Consider the following 20,445-nt stretch of genomic DNA (forward strand, 5'->3'; position numbering starts at 1 on the left):
TGTTTGGACATCCATCATCTGTGTTAAATTTCCTCCCCCTAAAAATGGGCCTAACCTCCCCACCAATGTGTGGAGACATCACAGGTACAGCACCATTACCCATGTATCCATTTATGTGGGTGTCACCCCTCCTTGGAGGCACGGAATGTGGGGTCCACACCTGTGCGCCCACCGAGAGCCTGGCCTCTCACGCTCAACCAGTACGTGCTGGAGGAACAAACGGCATCATTACACCCATATACCCACTTCCATCTTCTTCAGAGCTCTTCATTTTTACCAAGTTACTACTTATTAGGCATCGACTTCTCCATGCCAGCCAATCCACACCCAGCATCTCACTGCACTGCGTCCATAACTCTCCAGGCTGCCTGACAGCAGTAGATGCTGTTAGTGTCCCGCCCAGACCCCCGGTACTGGCTGGGGCCCCCTTCCCCCAGGTTCTGGGGTGCTGGCTGCCACCGCTCACTGCCCTATCTTCTCCAACAGCGGACCTCAGCTGGTGGAGGGAGAGCCACCCTGCTTCTCCAAGGCAGGGACTGACTTTGTGGTGCTGTCGCCCCTCCAGAACTCCTCCAGGGATCAGGCCGACTCTAGTTCTCCGTCACTAAGTTGTGGACACATGAATCCCCATCTCAAGCTCTGTTTCTAGGGAACCTAGCCTGAGCCACTGCCTCTCAGAATCAAGCGGGGCAGACAGTTTTTTAAACACAGTGCTGGGAATCTACTGAAATCATAACTCCGGGAGTGGGCAGCCTCAGCACGGGGAGTTTGAAAGAGCAACAGACATGTGGCCAAGATGGGAAAACAGGAGGGGGTGGGGTGTGTGTGTGGGTATTTATAAAGCCCATTTCACGGATGAGAAAACTGAGGCTCAACTTTAAAGCCACAGAGGTAGATTTGAACCCTGCTCTCTCAGACCCCAAAGCCTTGACTCTCTGCTCTGTTCCTGCTGCTCAGCTGTGAGGGGGTTAACAGCCCAGAATAAGAACAAGGTGATTTTAGGGGCTGGCTCCGAGTGGAACATTCTCCCAGGCTTCACTTGCCTTGTGCAAAAACTCAGCAGGCCCTAAAATAGAAGTGCTAATGTGGTCAGGAAGTGGGGTCCCTGGGGGGTACTGTTCCTCGGCCAGCCGGCGCTGGGGCCCGGTGTGGCGCCTGGGTCCAACCGAGGGCAGCCCGGCATGAAAGAAATATGGGAAGCAGCTCTCGGGCAGGCCTTCGGGGACTTCCTGTTCACCTGTGCAGACGGGAACAACAGGAAGTCCCGGCCGTGGGGCCCGGCGGGCAGGGTGCGGGCCAATCGAGACGGGCAAGGTGCCCCCAATCGGCCTTCCCCTTTCAGTCCATTCTCAGGGATGGACAGACACTCCCACAAAGGTCGGGGCAGCGCGGAAGCATTTGCTAAGCACCTGCTGTATGCCTGACCCGGTATTAGGACTTGAGGAAAGAAATGAACAAGACACAGGCCCTACGCTCCAAAAGTCTCACGTACTCACTCGCTCATTCACCCAAGCGTTCAGTTCAACAGACATTTATTGAGCGCCTACTGTGTGCCAAGCCCCATTCTAGGAAGTGGGGAAACAAATAAGACATGTCCCTACCCTCAGGAAGTTTCTCTTTTCATTCATTCACTCATTCATTCATTGAATTCAACATTGAATGAGCACCTACTGTATACAAGACTCTGTGCTGAGAACTGGAGAGACAGAGATGAACAAGGCAAGGTCCCTGATAATGGGAAGTTTCACTTAGTCATTCTTTTCATTCCCTCTTTCTTTCATTCAGCTCCATAGGCACTACTGAGCACCTGCTGTGTGCCCGGCTGTGGATACAGATGTGAAATAGACACATCCCCTCCTGGTGGAGAGTTCACTGGAGTCAATCATTCATTCATTCACCGAGGGAATGAATGGGCGTCCAGCACTGCATTACGTGACAAGGATACAAACGTAAGGCCCAGTCGCTGCTCCCAGTCTCATCCACCCATTCCTTCTTTCCTTCATTTGGTACAATGAACATTTATTGAGTGCCTACTCCGTGCCAGGGATGCAGAGGTGCACAGGAGAGAACCTCCACCCTTGAAGAGCCAGCCGTTCTTCCTTCCTCCATCATTTACGTGTTCAGTTCACCAAACATATATTGTTCACCTATTGTACATCAGACCTTTGGGAGGCAGATGAGTGAGCCCCAGACTTGGCCGCGGAGGAACAGCAAAGCCGGCACACACAGGAGGCCGAGTGATGGCTCGGTTCCTCAGGCAGGACCGCGAGGCCCCACCCCCTGGTTCCTCAAAAGCCCAGGGAGAGGCGGCAGCGGGGAAGTTTGCTATGCCCCTTCCCACGAGCTGCAGGGTGGAGAAGGGGTGATGGGGGAGGGAGAGAGAAACTGCTTGAAATAAACACTAAAGGGAAGAATTGGTGAGTGAGGAGGAGATGAATCAGACAGCTAAGTGAGAATTTTCAAGAACTCAAGGAATATTCTAAGTTTAGAGGAGGAAGGGGAAAAAAAACAAACCGGCCCACAACTTCCCACTGTGACATGTTCAACACCAAACAAATGGCAGCCTTGTCGATCTCCCTGGGTTCCTCCGTCTGCTCAGGTTGAAAGCTTGACAGGAAAACATCAGGCTCCGAATCCCCTGACCCCTGGGGCTGTGGGGAGGCTTACGTAGGTGCATCCATGGGAAGCCCTTGGCACAGTGCCTGGCATATAGTAAGTGCTCAATAAACATTACCTAGTAATTTTACTTTCATTTCTGGCTGTGGCGGCTTTGAAACATGGCTGCACATTCCTTGACTTTCCTCCCATTGAGAGGTGGGGATCTGTGTCCTCTCCTCCTGAATCTTGGGGGGCTTGTGACTGCTTCGCTCAACAGAGAGCAGCAGAAGTGACGCTATGTGACTTCTGAGGCTGTGTCCATCATAAAGGGCAATGCAGGTCTGCCCTCTTGGCCACAACACTTGCTCTGAGAGCCCTGAGCCTCCATGTTGTGAGGAAGCCCAAGCTACAGCAGATGCCTGGACAACAGTCCCAGAAAGTCCGGCCTCCAAGTCATCACAGGCACCAGATAGGTGGGTGAAGAGGCCTCTGGATGATTCCAGTCCCCAGCTGTTTGGGGATCCCAGCTGACACCCCAAATATCACAGAGCTGCTATCCCCACGGAGCCTTACCCGATTTCCTGACCCACCGAATGTTATGAGCAGAGTAAATAGTGGTTGGCTTACACCCCAATGTTTTGAAGTGGTTCCTTGTAAAAACTACTACCTGTCTCTCCGAGTCCCTGCCCTTTATGATGTGCACAATCGGGGAGGCTCCACCAACCCGGAAAAGCATGGAACAACTTTATAAACTGTAAAGTTCTGTGCACACAGGAGCCCCTGGCATCAACGCTCAGGACACAGGAGTGCTCTGCCGCCTTCTGGATCCCACCTAACTTTGCAACCCCGTAGCCAAGGCCGCCCCCTCCCCGCACCGTGTTTAGCCTGGGAGACTCCACAGGATACTGGTGCTGACCTGAACTCACATGGCAGGTTGCTGCTTTGTTCCCAAGCTGGGACTTAGGGTCATCCCTCTGGGAGGAACGGCTGGAGGACAAAGGCTGCTTTCACTGGGCCCCAGGCTGCTCTCGGCAAACATGGGTGGCTGGGGGCAGAGCGGAGAGCAGGCAGCCCCCGGCACGCCCCTCCTGGGAAAGTGGCCAACAGGCCAGCAAGGGCCCAGGCAAGCTGGGGCAGCACTGGGGTCTGGCAGGGGCCTTCGCTCCCCCTCTGGGTCTTTCCCAATTACGCCTAAAACAAGGACAGGGCAGAGTACAGAGAGGCAATGAGGAAATATTGGGTACATTCAATAGAATGTGAGAGGTTAAAAAAAAAAAAGGTCTCCCTAGGATTCAAGTCAAATTATAAACATATACTAACATAGTGCAGGCTCCAAGGCAAGACAGCATGGGAGCAAATCCCAGCTCCTTTGCCAACCAGCTGTGTGATCTTCTGCAAGTGACATAACCTCTCTGAGCCTCGGTTTCATCATCTGTAAAATGGGGATGATATTAGTGTCTCTCTCCCAGGACTGTTGTGAGGGATAAAACGAAGTAATATGAAGTGCTTTGCCTACTGCCTGCCTGCTATAGGCTGAATTGTGTTTCCCCAAAATTTATATGTTGAAGCCCTAATCCCAGTACCTCAGAACGGGACTGGGCTTGGAAATGGGGCCTTTAAAGAGATAATTAAGTAAAAATGAGACTGGTGTCCTTACAGGGAGGAAATTTGGACACAGACACCTGGGGTGCACAGAGGCAAGGCCATGTGAGGACAAACCAGGAGGCAGCCCTCCTGCAGCCAAGAAGAGAGGCCTCAAGAGAAACCAAACCTGCCGACACCTTGATCTCGGACAGCTAGCCTCCAGAACTGTGGGAAAATAAATTTCTGTTGTTTAAGCCACCCAGACTGGTATTTTGATAGGGCAGCCCTAGCAAATACATACACTGACACAAAGGAAGAGGTACATGAAGATCTCCTATTACTATATTATCGTATTTATATTGCAACTGTGAAATAATATGATGTTAACATGAATGTGCTTATATTTTATTAATATAAGTAGGCTTAATGCAAAATATGAATATGACATTAAACAGAATACATCTGCAAACAGCTGTCCCTCCCTACCTCAGATTTTCTACATAAAGCACTGTGTTTTCCTTGATGAGAACCTACTGTATAGCACAGGGAACTCTACTCAGTGCTCTGTGGTGACCTAAATGGGAAGGAAATCCAAAAACGAGGAAATACACATACACGTACAGATGACTCACTTTGCTGTACAGCAGAAACTAACACAACGTTGTAAAGCAACTATACTCCAGTAAAACTTAATTTAAAAAACCAAACAAACAACAAACCCCACCAGGTTTTCTTAAAAAGAAAGCAAACAGTTTTCTTAATTTGGACCAAATTCCTTGACAGCCTTCTCATCCACCAACTACTCCACCCTTGAGGAAATACTTACATTGTCTTCTTCTGGCTCCAAACAAAGACACCTCAAACCTCCCACCGCTTCCAGAACTTCCAGGCCTCCACACATGCTGGTCCTGCCACTTAAATGTCCTTCCCCCCGACCCCCCACCCCCCGTCCTACTCAGGCTTTAAGAGCCAGCTCGGGGCCCAGCCCAGAAAAGGCACTCAATACACACGCACAGCACAGCAAGCCAACTTTGAGACAAGCCGATGACTGCATCCCACAGGTGAAGACGCTGGGCCGGGAAAGGGGCAGTGACCAGCACAAGCAAGGTCTCACGTCCAGGACCACAGCCCAGCAGCCCAGCGTCCTGGCTGCCGATTCAGTGACGCTGTCCCGCTAGCCCAGGCTGCCTCCTCCCTCACCCGTTCTGCCTCGAGGATGGAAACCATGTGTTCATTCAGTTTGAAACTCCCAAATCCACGTGCCTTTTCAGCTCTGGAAAATCCGTTTGCCCACCAGGGAAAAGAGTGGGTGGCAGAGCGGGCACCGGTCTGCATCAAGCTTTTCATCCCCCCATTGCTGATGGACTGAGGCCAGATTTGCTACCAAAAAAATAGATGCAGATTCTCTGCAAGGACCAACATCCTAGGATTTAGCAAAACTTGGCAAAATCTGCTCCATCGTTTGCACTCCATACTATACCCCACCCTCTTCATATTGGATTTTCCAGCTGAAATAACTGTAGGTCAGGGGCTGGCCTTGGCCTGGCTTATCCCACCGAGACTGATCTTGGTGGCAACACCATTTCTGTGACTCCCTAGCCTTCACTGGCCTTAGGACTCAGGCGGCAGGAGACCTGAGGGGCAGAGAGAGACCACGGGCTGCAGCGGGGAAAAACCCTGCCCTAGAAACCCAGTTCTGAGGCCTCCCCTCTGTGCGACTTTGGACAAGTTAGGTTTCCTTGATGTCCCCATCTGTAAAATGGAGATAATCAGAGCGCCTGCCTCTCTGGAGAGGGTTACACACGCTCAGGTGTGGAAATGGGGTAGCCCTGCACCTGCTTTAAAAAGGCAGCCGCTCAAGTGATTTGTTAGAACAGGAGTGCCCTCTAGCGTCTCCATCTGGAAATCATTCTTCCAGTGAGTCCCCCAGCCCCCTTCCTGTATCAAGTCAGTTCGGATAATTCCCTTGGGAAGGAATGTAAAAAGATAACGGCCCCCGTTTATTTAGTGCCTATTACGTGCCAGGTGTTCCCCCCACTGGTCTCCACAACGAGATGCTGACATAATCCCCATTTGAGAAAGGGGGATTACTCATCCCCAGGTGAGAAAACTGAGGCTCAGAGACAGGAAGCCACCTGCTCAAGGTCACACTGCAGGGAAGCCTGGATTCGAACCCAGGTCTGTCTGACCCCAAAGTTCCATTCTTTACTGGATCCCTAGAATTAGGAGATTGTGCACAGTCAAAAACCTTAAGGAGAATCCAGCCCAATACTTCACTATACCAACAGAGAAATTGGGGTCCAGAGAGGGCAGGCAATTGCCTCAGGGTCACACAGCAATTACACCCCAGACTCCTGGTTCCCGGAAGTGTTTTGCCCACATTCCCACCCCTCCAGAGCTTCTACCTTGCATTTATCATTCCTTTTGGCAGTCATAGGACTGGCATGTCCCTTCTAATGGCTCTAATCCCTGGAATGTCTGAAACCCAGCAATGGCTCCTTTGGGACAACCAGGGCTGCCAGCCTGAGACAACTCCGTCTGAGAGTAGGGAACGCTGTTCACTTCAGCCCATCAGCATGAAATATCTCAGGGGCTAAAGAATCTCCCGGCATGGGCTTGGCATTTTCATTCTCCTCGGAGGTCCTTTCAAATTCCCACCAAAGCATCTCAACAACCTTCAGACACGGGCAGGGCAGGAATTACCTTCGGTTATACAGACAGGGAGAGAGAGGCTGGGGAAAGGATGGGGAATGTCTAACAGACATTACAAACTCGACAAGTCAAAGCCAAATCCTGATCTGCCCCCAGGACCCTCTTCCTCTGCAGTTTTCCTAACGGACGCCAGCGGCAGCTCCATCCTTCCCTTCGTCAGCCCCCAAATCCTCAGTGTCTGTATGACTCTCTCACCCACACCCAATCCATCAGCGAATCCCGTGGCCTGACCTTCAGAGCAGATCCAGAATCTGTCCGCTTCTCACCACCTCCCTGGTCTGAGGCACCGTCATCTCCCACCTGGACAACTGCAGAGACTCCTCGCTGGTCTCCCTGATTCTGCCTTTGTCTGTTCAAAACCCAAGTCAGACTGTGTCCCTCCCACTCCAAGCGAACACCCTCCACTGCTCCGTCCCCTTCAGAGCACAAGGCAAAGTTTTCCAAGTGGCTGCCAGGCCCTGCATGACCTTGACAACTCCCATCCCCTCGCTCACTCTCTGCTGCAGCCACACTGGCCTCCTCCTGGTTCCACAGAACTGCCTGTGCACACATGGACCTCAGGGCCTTTGCACTGGCCGCTGCCTCTTCCCGCAACCTCCCTGGGCCTACTCCCTCCCCTCTTCCAAAGTCTCGGTTCCAGTGTCACCTTCTTGGGGCATGCCCACCCATCCAAGCCCTCCTGAGCTTCTCACCCGCTTACTTCCTTCTTTTCCCGGCCACCCTGACTCCTGACATACTATACAGTGTTCCTGTGTAACACGCCCATTGTTTACTGCCTGAACCCCTCACTGGAACGTTAGTCCCCGAGGCAGGAATCTTTGACCGTCTGGTTCACGGATTATTTCAAACACTGAGAGCAGGCCCTGCCACAGGCGTTTAATTGAATTGAATTGAGGACCCAGGAGCTGTCTACACCGGCATCAGCTGCTAACACTTATCCAGGACCGACTGTGCCCTGGGCTTGTTGGCATTGCCTCACTGAGTCCTCAGGACCTCCCACGAGAGAGATGGTATTATCATTCCCACTCTACAGACGGCAAAACTGACTTTCTGAGAGGTTAGGAGATTCGCCTGAAGCTCTCCACTCCATTAGCAAGCTGCTCGGTGGAGACTGGAAGCCAGGAGGCTATGACACCAAGACCCCAGTTCTCCGCCCTGCAACTGGGTTTACAAGGCACCCGGGGCTCGAGTCTCATGACACAAGCTGCCTGCGGCCCAAGCCTCAGCCCTGGCTCCAACAGCACAAAAATAGCCAGTTCTCCTATTTCAGCCACAGACATTGCAAAGCCAAACCGGACCCTTAGCACAGAGTGAGACCGCCAAGATCTGAGACGCAGGAGCTGGTAGTAAAAATAACAGCAGTAGCAATGGTAATAGTGGACAGGTGTGTGTGGAGTGCCGGGCGCCCCAAGAAAGCCCACAGCCATCCAGTCCTCACCACGCCTTCCACACGCTGTCTGCTGAGCACCTACTATGTGCTGGGCACCGTGCCCGGGGCTGGGTGAAGATGGGCATCCTTCCTGCCCGAGGGAAGCCGCATGCCATAACCAAGCACATTAGCTTTGGTGCCAGACTTCCCGAGTTCAAACCCCAGCCCTGCCCCTTGCCAGCTGGTCCGTATCAGGTGGGCACTCAACCCCCTGGAGCTCCAGGCTTCCCATCTGTAAAATAATACTACCCGGCTCTCGGGGCTGTCGGGAGGATTAACTGTGATGCCACACGTGCAAGTGTTTGGAGGGTGAGAGAGGAATGCACGTCACTGTCCCATGACTGGTATTATTATTCCTGGAGGTGATGACAGGCTGAGTGAGGGACAAAGCTGAGTAACCAGGCAACAAGGAGGCCCTGGGGAGAGAACGGCCAGTCTAACCACATTTAGACATTTGGACATTTTTCCACCAAAAAAAAAAAAAATCTGGCCATGGAGTCGAAGGCAGGGAGATGAAGCCCAGCAACCACCATGGAAAACAAAGTGGTTTCCCTGTCACTGCACGGAGATGGAGCCATCGGACCACAGACCCTGGCAAGGAGGCGTCTGAAAGGGGCAGGAAAGGGACCCGCCACCAACAGCACAGGGGTCCGCCCTTGGGCTTGGTCTCCGCGTCACACAGCCTCTTCCTGAAGAAACTGTCAGAAGTGACACTCTGGCAACCCTCTTGGCTGTGGGTGACATGGAGTCAAGGAAGGTGGCCAGCCAGGAGTCAGCGCTCAGGCTCTCTGGGCTGGCTGAACAGGCAGCCTCTGGGGAGCCTGGGAAAGCCTGGGGGCGGGGGTGTCTCCCATTCTATCAGAGCCCTCCCGCCACCCCCAAACAAGAACATCTAGATGGTGAGTGCCTCCTCCGAGTCCAGCCCTGTGCCAAGGATACTAATGTCGCTTGTCTTAGCTAATCCTCAGCACAATCCACGTGCAGATGGGGAAACTGAGGCTCAGTGAGGCAATGTGACTTGCTGTTGGTGGAGCTGGGATTCTAAGCCAGGCCTCTCCCCTCCAGAGCCCAGCTTGGCCCAGTGCAACATCCCTCTATAATCCCCCACTTTGCAAAAGTTGATTCAGGTCGAAGGATTTCCTGTAGGCTGGCAAGTCGCCTCAACCCGTGGGCCTCAGTTTCCCCATCTGAGAAACAGGAAGATCAGACTCAATGAAGTAGCTAAAATGTCATAGAGAGAGACCCGCACTCAGATACAGGCTCTGACACCTCCTAGCTGGGGAGGCCTTCAGTGAGCAGCTTAACCTCTCTGAGCCTCAGGTTCCCTAACTGCAAAATGGGGATAATAATGAGACCCACACATAAGGTTCTGGTTTCTCGTGAGGATGAGATAACCATGAAAGGCACGGGCCCCGGACGCTGGGAGCGCTCAGTAGGAATGGTGGTGGTGACGGTGGCCATTGTTGTTATTATTATTGTTGCAACTGACAACCACAAGCAACCAACTTGGTGCTAGTGCCCCAGCAAGGCCACCAGCCTTGGGACCGTCTGGCTGGGTTATCTCGGCAACAAAGGAGATTAAGTAACTCAAAACAGCCATGGCAGGGGTAGCCGCCAGCTACAGTTACTAATGATTTAAAGCAGAAATTTAATCTCCCTCCCCCACTTCCCAGCTGATGCTGGGCAGTGACTGGGCTTGATGGTGGGGGCAGCGCCCCTCCCCCCCAGAACAGAACTGCAGCTACGTGGGGGACTCGGGCCACCAACTGGAGGCCACCGACATCCCACCAACAAATGACCAACTCTGCAGAAACCTGCTGCAGCCCACGCTTGGCCCCAATTCTAAGAAGCTGACTTAGGAAAGAACCTGAAAAGTGAATAGAGATTTAAGGCTGAGAATGACGATCACTAAGTTGTGCGTGTGGTGAACGCCTGGGAGTAACCCAGGTGTCCAACCGCGGGAGAACGGCTGATAAATCCAGGCTGACGACAAGGACCGCAGGTAGTTAGCGGTCACTAAGCAACACGTTTACAGAGGGCTTCCAGATGTGGGCAGATGTTCCCCTCATCAGTGGGCACGTAAAGTGAGACGTGCATATTCTACACTCGTTCGTTCACTGCGATGGATGAAATTTAGAGGCAAAATATGACGTGGGACCCCGTATTGGATCCTGGAACAGAGAAAGGACATGGGTGGATAATCTGGTGAAATCCGAATCAAGCAGGCTTTCTCAGCCTTGGTGCGACTGCTGTTGGGAACGGGTCGCTGTTGGTGGTGGTTGTTTGGGGGGTGGGAGACTGCCCTGTGCATTGGACCATCTTTAGTAGCATCCCTGACCTCCACCCGCAAGATGCCACCAGCACTCCCCCGCCCCAGCTGCGACAATCAAAGAATGTCACCAGACATTGCCAAGTGTCCCCTGAAGGTCGTCCCTGGATGAGAACCACTGGAATAAAACCTAGAGTTTAGTTAATAGTACTGCACCAATGTTAATTTCTTACGTTGGACAATATACTATGGTTGTTACAGTAAGATGCTAGGTGAAGGGTATACAGGGACTCCCCCGACCATCTCTGCCACTTTTCTGTACATCTAAAAGTATTCCAAAATTTTGAAACATTATGAAGAGGTGACATGGAGCAGAAAACTGAGAGCAGTTAGTGGCCCAGGCTGATGGAGTGATGGGTGAATGTATAGTCTGTGCTACGTGAGTCTACAGCAGGGATGGGGAGGGCTACGCCCCGCCCATCAGGACCCTTACAATAATCGATGCTTAGCTGGTCACTCTCCATCTGACGTGGCTTCCTGGGAAAGAGGAAGAGCTCATGTAGTTGGTTTCCCTGGCAACCAGCCCCCACCCTTACTTAGGTACAGGCCAAAAGTCATCTCATTAACATAAACTCATGTGTGAATATCTAGACACTTTTATCACTTTTATCACTTTGGAAACTCCAAGGGTTTTAGGAGCCCTGTGCCAGAGACAGGAACAAAGACCAAATATGTATTTCTTACTATAAATCACAATATCACAGCCTCCCTAACACTGAAGCCCAGCGCCTGTGTGTCCAGCACATCAAGGTCGTGAGGCCCCAGTGGGCAGCAGAATCCCCAAATACAAATGATTGTGGACTGCTTATTTTCTTTCTCATGTTCTTCAATATCTTCCAAGTTTTCTACCATGCCCATAAATTATTTCTGTAATTAAAAAAAAATAAACCAGTTAATGTTCCCTTACGTTTACAGTACAACAATAATCAAAAGTCAGTGATCAAAGGAGAAGGACTCGGCGGGGGTGGGGGGGTGTCTCTTGTTTTTCAACTGCTGCAGGGGACTTGGGCTAGGGTGGGGAGCGGCTGAAGGACAATGTTTCCTAAAGTTGTATTTTTAGGAGCTCCGGAAAATTCCCTGGGTGACTCGGCATTTGAAGTATTTGCAAACATTCAGCAGGGGGAAAAATAATATTTCCCAAGTCTTACTTTCTTGGGCGTTCTCAGCCGGGTGGCAAATGTTCTGGAAAACTCTGAGACCCACCTGTGACGATTCCCCACTAAGCCCCTCTGTTCACGGAGCCCTGATGAATGTCACATAACCCACCATCATCTACTGCCCACCCCTTAGTTTCACAGATGAGGAAACAGAGGCCCAGAGAGGGGAAGCAACTTGCCTGCGGACACACAGCAGGTCAATCTCAGAGTCAAAACAAGATGTGAAAAGCACTTTATACCCCACAAAGCATTTCCACGTGGGTTCCCTGTTTTTGGCATTTCGCCAAAAAAAGTTTGGAGTTTTTTTTTTTTTTTTTTTTCTCTGTTATATAGAGGAGAGGCCGCAATGGGAGGGTTCCAACTTTCTACTTTTGCTTAGTAAGTTCACTGAAAGAAAAACAAAATCTATTCTTTCCAACTCATAAAAGATGATACATTTTTACATGCACACAAAGGCAAGTAGGATGTAATTTCAGAATAAAGAACAGTCCTGTAAATCAAAGAAATGTCGATTTCTGGAAAGATCACTAACGCTCCCCTTGTTTTTCCTGTTTTTCCGAGGACTGGAGGGGTGGCCGAGGACTGGAGGGGTGGCCGCCGTGCCCACTGACCCACCCTGGGCAGGACTCCGTCCTCTTCTATGAGCCCCCTCTGCCTCCCAAATCAAACCCCATCCCTTTCCCAACACCCCCTCCTCCTTGAAAAAACCACCATTTCTTAAAGAAAACAGAGACACTGCTGACCAGACAGAGCCAGGAAGCAAAGCTGGCCGGAGTCGGGAGGAGAAGAAAAAGGAGATACGGGTCCGGACGGCCGCACTCACCCACAGGTACCGCAAGAGCTTCAACAAGCTGGGGCAGTAATAATACTCCATTTCTGGTGCCTGGGGGTTATGCCGCCTGCATTGTGCACGCTTCCAGTCTCCCTCTGGAGGGGGCGGCTCTTCCCGCTCGGCTTGTCACGCCAGGAGTCAAGTTCAAGGTGGCATGAATCATTCAGGGGCCGGCTTGTGGCCAGGGGGCTGGCAGGATGGCCCTGCCAAGGGCACAGGGAAGCTGCTGCTCAGGTCCCGGGGCCCCGCCTGGAGCATCTCTAGTGGCTCTTCCAGGGGGGGCGGGCCCAGGGGTGGCCCCTCCCTAATCTAGCTGAGCGGTCTGGACCCTGCACCCTCCTGGGGGAGCTCTGGGCCTGGGGGTTTTCCGCTGAGTGGTGGGAGGAGCAAGGATGAAGCCCCAGAACTGAGTGTGTGCGTGTATGTGAGTGTGTCATGTGAGGACAAGTTCCTCCCCAAAACCACACACTGAGGGGGAGCCCCCCCCACCCCAAATCCTTCCATATAAAGGAAATAAATCAACTCAGGATCCCATCGGCTCACACAGCCCCTCCCAGCTCAGTCAAGTTCCTTCTGACTCAGTTAAGCTTCTGAGCAGCCCTGGAAGGAGGCCCTGGTTGTCCCCATTTTACGGAGGGGGAAAAGGGAGGCCCAGAGAGGGATAGGGACTTGGTCGAGGTCACACAGAGAGGTGGAAACTGAGCCAAGGCTGGAACCCAGGCCTCCCAACCAGTCCTGGGTTCTGTCCACTCCTGAGGGCGGGAGGCCCAGGGTGCGAGCGGGGGATGCTGAGGAAGGGAGAGACCGGCTCCCAGCGTCACCATCTGCCAGCTGGGGGTGGGGGGAGGGTGGGGGGAGCAGGGGGAGCATACTTTTCAGCAATTAAAAACGCTAATTATAGCACACCTAAGGCTGACCCAAGGTGACCTTTCTTGGGAACTTCCTTCGAAAGAGTGTGATCTTGGCAAGTCACCCCACCTTCCTGAGCCTCAGTTACCTCTTCTGTAAAATGGGATGGAGTATCCCTGCGTTTCGGGCTTTTGTGCATCAGATGAGGCAGAATAATACCAGAGCATCTCGTTTAGTCCTCATGGTGCTTCCCTGGGGGAAACATTATCATCTCCACGGGCCACACGAGGAAGTTGGGGCTCGAGAGCAAAGGGAGCTGCTGAGGTGAGCGGCGGGGCAGCCCCAGAGCCCCAGCTCCACACCACCTCCGTCAGGTCAGCCCACGTCTGAACCGGAACCGGACTGGCGCACAGCGAGAGCCCTGCACGAGAGCCCAGCCAGGGGGTGGCGCAGAGGTACCCCCGGCCCCAGGGACCACGTGCGCCGTACACATCAGGCCCACAGCCCAACTCGGGGCAGAGCAGCTGACAGGAAGCCCCCGGGGACACCAGCGGGGAGCTGAGCTCAGCGGCTGAGGAAACCACGGCGTGAACTTCAGAGCTCTTCAGAAGCAGGCCCATGGCTCGTCCGACTCGGCGCCCGACATCTGGCAGGCGAGGGGTCCCCGCCGCTCACTGCCCAACGGACAGCCAGTTGGGGGCTGGCCCCGCCGATGGCGCAGGTGGAGGTACAGCCTGGCCCCTGCTCTCTGGCTGACTGGCTGATGGTCCAGTTGGAAAGTGGGGTCCTGCTCGCTGGGGGGCTAACAGAACAGCGGGAGGTGGCCCTAGCCGGCTCTGACTGTCCTAGGGGATAACCGTCCACCACCAGGAACGTGGAGGCTGCTGACGGCCAGCTGCTCAGCCTCGCATAGGCCTGACGGGGATGGACCAAGAGAGAAATGGGCTGGAAAGGGCAGAGGGGATGACAGAGATGGGGGCAAGGGGCTTGGTCACTGAGGGGGATGGAGACACACACACAGGCAGGAAAAGAGATGAACCCGAAGAAAGTCAGAGACCGAGAGGAGACAAAGAGAGCAGGGCAGCGGGGTGCGAGCAGGGAAGGGGGTGGGGTGGAGGCAGAAAGACAGGAGACAGGGCAGGGGTGCTAAGGATAAAAAGAAAAGTGAAAAAGTCAGACCTGGCAAGTCCCAGGTGGAGACAGAGCTGAGCCCCGACGAGGCGGGTGGGGGTGGGCAGGCGCCAGTGATGGAGACGCACCCCACCCCCAACTCAGAGTCCCGCTTTCTCAGCCTGGAGGTGGCCACAGTCACCAGGTCACACTCCCAGGAGCAGGCGGCCCCCTGCCGCACCTCCACTCCAGGCCCAAAGCGACCCCTACCTAGTCAGGGCTATCGCCTTCTGGTCAGCTGGGCTGGTCCCACCCTGCCCCGTAGGACCCTTCTCGCCTGGCCAGGGGAACCACCTGCATGCACAGTGGTGACCAAGGCACCCCTCACACGCCCTGGATGCCTCCCCTGGCTCCCCATCCCTCCCACCCCAGACCCCTGATCACCTTTTACCATTTGACCCCACACCTGCCCCACCCCAATCGGGTGCGCCAGGCGACCGCAGGGCCTTTGCTCATGCTATTCCTCAGTCGGAAAGAGTCTTCCTCCCTGTAGCGGATGGGATGGTGGCCCCCCCAAAAGGTATGTCCGCCCAGAACCTGTAAATGTGACTTTATCTGGAAAAAGGTCTTTGCAGATGTAATTATTAATAAATTAAGGATCTTGAGATGAGATTATTCTGGATTACCCTGGATGGCCCTAAATCCAGCAAGTGTCCAGAAGAGAAGACGCAACCTCCGGGGAGGATGCCACATGAGGACGGAGGCAGAGACTGGAGGGGTATGGCCACAAGCTAAAGAACGCCTCGGGCCCACAAAGCGGGAAGAGGCAAGGAAGGATCCTCCCCTAGAATCCCTGGAGGAAGCGTGGCCCTGCCGACACCTTAACCTCAGGCTCTGGCCTCCAGAACGGAGAGAGAATAAGTATCTACTGTTTCTGAACCACAAAGCGCGTGGTGATTCATTACGGCAGCCCCGGAAAACAAACACACTCCCCTTCCTCTCCACCTAGTTCGCTCCTATTCATGCCGGGGTCTCTGGCTTAAGAGCTAACCATCCTGCCCCCTCCAGCAGCCTCCAGCCCAGGCTCAGGGTGGCCCCCAGACACAGGGCCCCACGACGCCTCTTCTGGAGGAACACTCTGCATCCCGGCGACCCCTCCTTCCACCCCTCCTCGAAGGTCAGTTCCCCAGGGGCCCCCACCCTGGTCAGCCTGGCTCCCCACGTCCCAAGACGACACCCGGCCACAGTAGGTCCTCGGGCAATCCTTATTAAGGTCCTTCATTCATTCCAGAAAAGACTGAACGTACAAGCAACCATGTCGACCTACTGAGAGGGCTTAGCCTTGAGCAGAAATCTCTCGCCTATAAAAAAGATGGGAGGCTGTTAAAAATCAACATCTGCGTTCACGAAGGAAAACAGGGATGAAAACTGGTAGCCCCCAGGAATGACTCTGTTTCTGTCAGGTATTTTTGGGTGGCGGAGGGCAGGGGGAGGTAGGCACACTATTTTGTTTTATTTGAACGAGTTGCTAACACTTAAGCGTCAGAAGAACGGTGGGTAGCAATGCAGATTTCCGTTGTCCCTAGAAAAGCAGGCTGGCCTGGCCCAAGAGTCTGCATTCCTGCATGAGGACATGGGCCACTGGCCCTGCCACATTTCCTGCACCCCACAGCCCTGGCTGGGCTTTCAGTGCCCTTAGCCGTACAGCCTCCACGTACCATCACAGTGACACCCATTCCTCAACCGTGTATGGACCCTCAGGCAGGGCCCTCTGCCGGGAATGCCCTTTCTATTTGTGGAGATGCAACCATCGCTCAAGGCCAGTGCAAGCAGCACGTCCACAGGAAGCCCTCTGAGCGAGCAAGCCTGAGTCACTGGGCCTCCTCTTAGAGTATATGAAGGTGCTTCTCGTGATGAGAGCCTGTCCTCCCCGCAGGGCTGTGAGCTCCCCACAGGCAAGGAGGTCCCAGGGCCTGGCACGCAGCCCAGCACTCAGGTGCTCTGTAACCGCTTCCTGAAAGGCAGAGGGTTCCCAATTCTCCTGCTGACAAGGAGATCACAGCTAGATCTGGGAATCCACGACACACAGGAGGCAGACCTACTGTGTGCACGGCGGCTCCTCAGCCACCAAAAGGGACCCACAGAAGCCATACACATGCCCCCATCTTCCAGGAGTTGACAATCCCCTGAAGGGTCAGGGCACAGACAGAGCAGAAGACTGTCCGGAGGGGAAATTGAGACCCAGGGAGGGGATGGCTAGTCTCACAGAGGCAGCCGGGGTGCAGGACAAGGGTGTGGATGCTGGAGGCAGACTGCCTGGGTTCGAATCCTCGTCCCAGCACTAGACAGCTTTGTGATATCGGGCTGGTTGTTTAACCTCTCTGTGCCCCAGCTCTATGTAAAATAGGGATGACGACAGTGCCTGTCCCACGGGGTCGCTGGGAGGAGGAAATGAAGAAATATGTGTAATTAACTGCTCAGAGCCTGGAGCTCTCAGTCAGGGCTCAAATCACCTTGGCCATGACCGACTAGTGGTATATCAAGTTCAGCCGCCCTGGATGGCAGGGCAACAAGGAGGGGTCCAAGCTGGGGTCAGCCCTGCAGGATAGGGGGTTATCTACCCCAAACAAGGCACTCTGAGCCCATCCCACCAGGGCACGGCCAACCCACAGGGCGTTATCAACTGCAGGACGTTGGAAATCACTTAAAACACACCCCCGAAAAAAAAACCAAACCAGAACATTTTTCATCCGCTTTCGCCCAGCCTGACCCCTGGGTTCTCTCTACTGTGAGGAGGGGCGGACAGGGAAGGGAGGGACAGGGAAGGGAGGGACAGACAGGGAAGGGAGGGACAGACAGGGAAGGGAGGGACAGGGAAGGGAGGGACAGACAGGGAAGGGAGGGACAGGGAAGACACCAGCACTGAGAAGGAGCCAGGCCAACATAAAGGGCGGAAGCACTCTGGCTGCACCAAAACCACCGTGCTCAGGGAGAGAAACCAGGGGGGAAGACCTCATGGTGGGAAATGTCCAGAAAAGGCGAAATGATGGACACAGAAGTAGGTCGGTGGCTGCCAGGGTCTAACGGGTATGGGCTTTCTTAATGGAGTGATGAGAAGGTTCTGGTATTAGGCAGTGGTGATGGTTGTGCAACTTTGTAAATTTACTGAAAATGATTACATTGTACGCTTAAAAAACGAGTGAATTTTATAGGATGTAGATTCTACCTCAATAAGCTTTTGGAGAAGGAGGAGAAGAAAGAAGAAAGAGGAGGAGAAGCCAGAGCAGGAGGAAGAGGAGGCAGCTTGCAAAGGACCGAGGGAGGTGGGGGGCAGCAGCAGGAAGAGCCCCAGGCAGGCGTGTGCGGGGCTGCATGCGCCTAGACCCCAGCCAGAGAGCCCCCCCTGCTAACTTAGTGAGCCCTGCTTGAGTACCTGCAGTGATGTTACTATGCTGGGGCACGAAGCTGCCAGGAGCAGGGATTTGCACTCAGATGGGCCTGGGTTCGAATCCCAGCTCTGATCCTGCCAAATGGTGTCGTCCTGGACAACCTGCTTCTCCTCTCTGTGCCTTGGTTCCTTCTGACGTAAAACGAGGTCGGTGAAAAAGATAACAACGACCACAACGGCAACAATAATAATTTCTTCCCTCACAGGGCAGCTGGGGGATGAGGTGAGGTGAGGTGGGGTCAGAAGAGTGCCTAGCAGATTTCAAGTGCTCGCTCACTGAAAGCCTTGAGGATGAAGCGTGAGGTGGTAGGGACATTGCATGAGACTGAGGGAGGCCAGGTTCTTGCCCTCTAGGAGCTCAGGGTCTACAGGAGGGAAGCACCTGGGAATAAATTATGGCACTGGAGGCTGAAGGGCCTGGAGTGCACAGGAAAGGGTGCAACCCAGGAGGGCTTCTTAGAGGAAGCGGCATGGAGCCGAGGCTTGAGATACAACCAAACGTTCCTCTTCTCAGGAGACCCTGTCTTCAAGTAGAGGATTTAGCATCTCTGGAAATACATCTTCTTAGGTCAGAAATGCCATTTCTATATTCATAGGGCTCTCATTATGGGCTACCCACCCCCTGGACACATACAACCCCCCCACACACACACCTCTTTTAGAAATAAAACTTTGGGGAAACTTTTTTTCCCCAAAAAATAATTTATTCAAAAGAGAAACAACAGCAGTGAAAACAAACTGGGGTGGCCAGGGCTGTGAGGGCTGCAGATGAATGTCCCAACTTCAGCCCAGCAGCCCTGACTGGCTTGCAAAATCAAAACTGACAAGAGACCTGACGGGGACTCAAGCTGAGTGACACGTGCTCCAAAATCAGTGACAAGCGTTAAAATAAAAATCTAAATGGCCGTGGAAGACTTGGGTTTTTCGGTTTTAGAATGAAGGCCCTAGTGCAAAAGGGGTTAAAAGCTACTAATAAAGCAAAATGTTGAAAGCATTTAGATAGCCCCCATCCTGCCCTCTGGTGGTCACTTGCGAACACTGCATCAGGAAGCTGGTGCTTTCTTTTAATCTGGGAGGAGGATGGGTGGGGGAGAGGACAGAAACTGTAGCAAGACACCCCCTGGAGGACACTCAGGGCATTTCTGATGCCCCTTGAAGGTGGAGGCTTCCAAAAGAGTCTGACCTCCCTGGACCGAGCCCGCCGGTGGCACCTGCCCACTTTCCCAAGCTTCTGTTTCCCCATGAACTGTGGCAAAGATTCAGCGAGATCATATGTGAATCGAGACTGCCAATACCGCCTGTGTTAACTGAAGGCGGCTGGGTGTGGTTAAAAAAATTTTTTTTCTCCCATGTATAAAGACAGTGAGATTTCACAATGAGATCAAATCCCCGTCATCAGTTTTGCCTGGAACATCGGGTGGTCCAGCCACTCTGGGCAGGACCACCCTGGGAGGGCCCCCGCCCTCTACCCTGTTTGTCATTAAATTCCCATCCCTGCCTGGCCTGGCTTCTGAGGGTAGCCCCTGATACAGGATCTCGAGGGACACTGCCCACAAATCTGGATTCAGAAGCCCTGAATGCATCTATCTGAGGCCGGCACTTAGGGATCACCAGGTCAGGGGGTTTCTGAGGTGGAAGGAATGGGGTCCTCGGAGCACTGTCCCACCCCCCTGACTAAATTCTCCGCGTTGCTCCAAGCCCTCCTCTCTGCTCAGTGACAAGGCCACCCTGCGAGCACAGGGGTCCCCTCCCAGGAGTGTGGCAAGGACAACAAATCTCTGTTGTACAGGCAAAAGAGGTCAAGCCCCCCGGCCACTGCTCAGGCTGAGTCCTCTGCCTGGGTTGCCTTTCCTGCCTCTCTCTACCTGGCTGACTTCTACACACCGCCAAGACCCAGTTTCACTGTACCTCGAGCCCTTCTGGCTTCCCCACAACCAAGTCAAGGGTGTCCGAGCACTGTTTCTCTCACCGGGCCGGTTAGCTGTGCACGTGCCTATCTGTCCTCCCTGCTCGGCTGCTGACTCACCCTCTGGCTCACTTGCTCACTCATTCATTCAACATGGCACTGAACAAAAGAGCCAAGAGCCCGGAAATCCTGCAGTTCTTGTTTGCAGTAGGGAGACAGGAGATCAGAAACCAAATAAATGGTAAGTGCAGACAGAGGTTAGAATAGTGAAGAAATGAAACCGGTACAAGGGGACTGTAAAAATGAGGGGAGTGCCAAAAAGTGGAAACACACCAAATGTCCATCAATCGACGCACAGATAATCAAAGTGTGGTATGTTGACATGACAGAGTACTATCTAGCCATAAAAAGGAACGCGGTATCCATCCATGGCCCGGATGGACCTAGAAAACACTACGCTGAGTAAAATAAGACTGACCCAAAAGGACAGA

The 20,445-nt window shown here is 53.4% G+C and overlaps 1 protein-coding gene across 4 annotated transcripts in view; it reads right to left on the bottom strand.

Moving 5' to 3' along the window:
• The window catches only part of KIAA1671 (KIAA1671 ortholog), a 187,053-nt gene that overhangs the window by 81,124 nt on the left and 85,484 nt on the right, over nt 1-20,445 (bottom strand). The window contains exon 1 of one of the 4 annotated variants that reach the window (XM_059895213.1): nt 12,633-12,964. The exons of the other annotated variants lie outside the window; for them this stretch is intronic. Coding sequence (XP_059751196.1) covers nt 12,633-12,683 — 51 coding nt within the window. The 5' untranslated portion in view covers nt 12,684-12,964. Of the gene's footprint in view, nt 1-12,632; nt 12,965-20,445 lie in introns of those variants that run through there. 4 annotated transcript variants of the gene reach the window in all.

Source organism: Balaenoptera ricei, chromosome 14 (assembly GCF_028023285.1).
Source record: "Balaenoptera ricei isolate mBalRic1 chromosome 14, mBalRic1.hap2, whole genome shotgun sequence".
Lineage (NCBI taxonomy): Eukaryota > Metazoa > Chordata > Mammalia > Artiodactyla > Balaenopteridae > Balaenoptera > Balaenoptera ricei.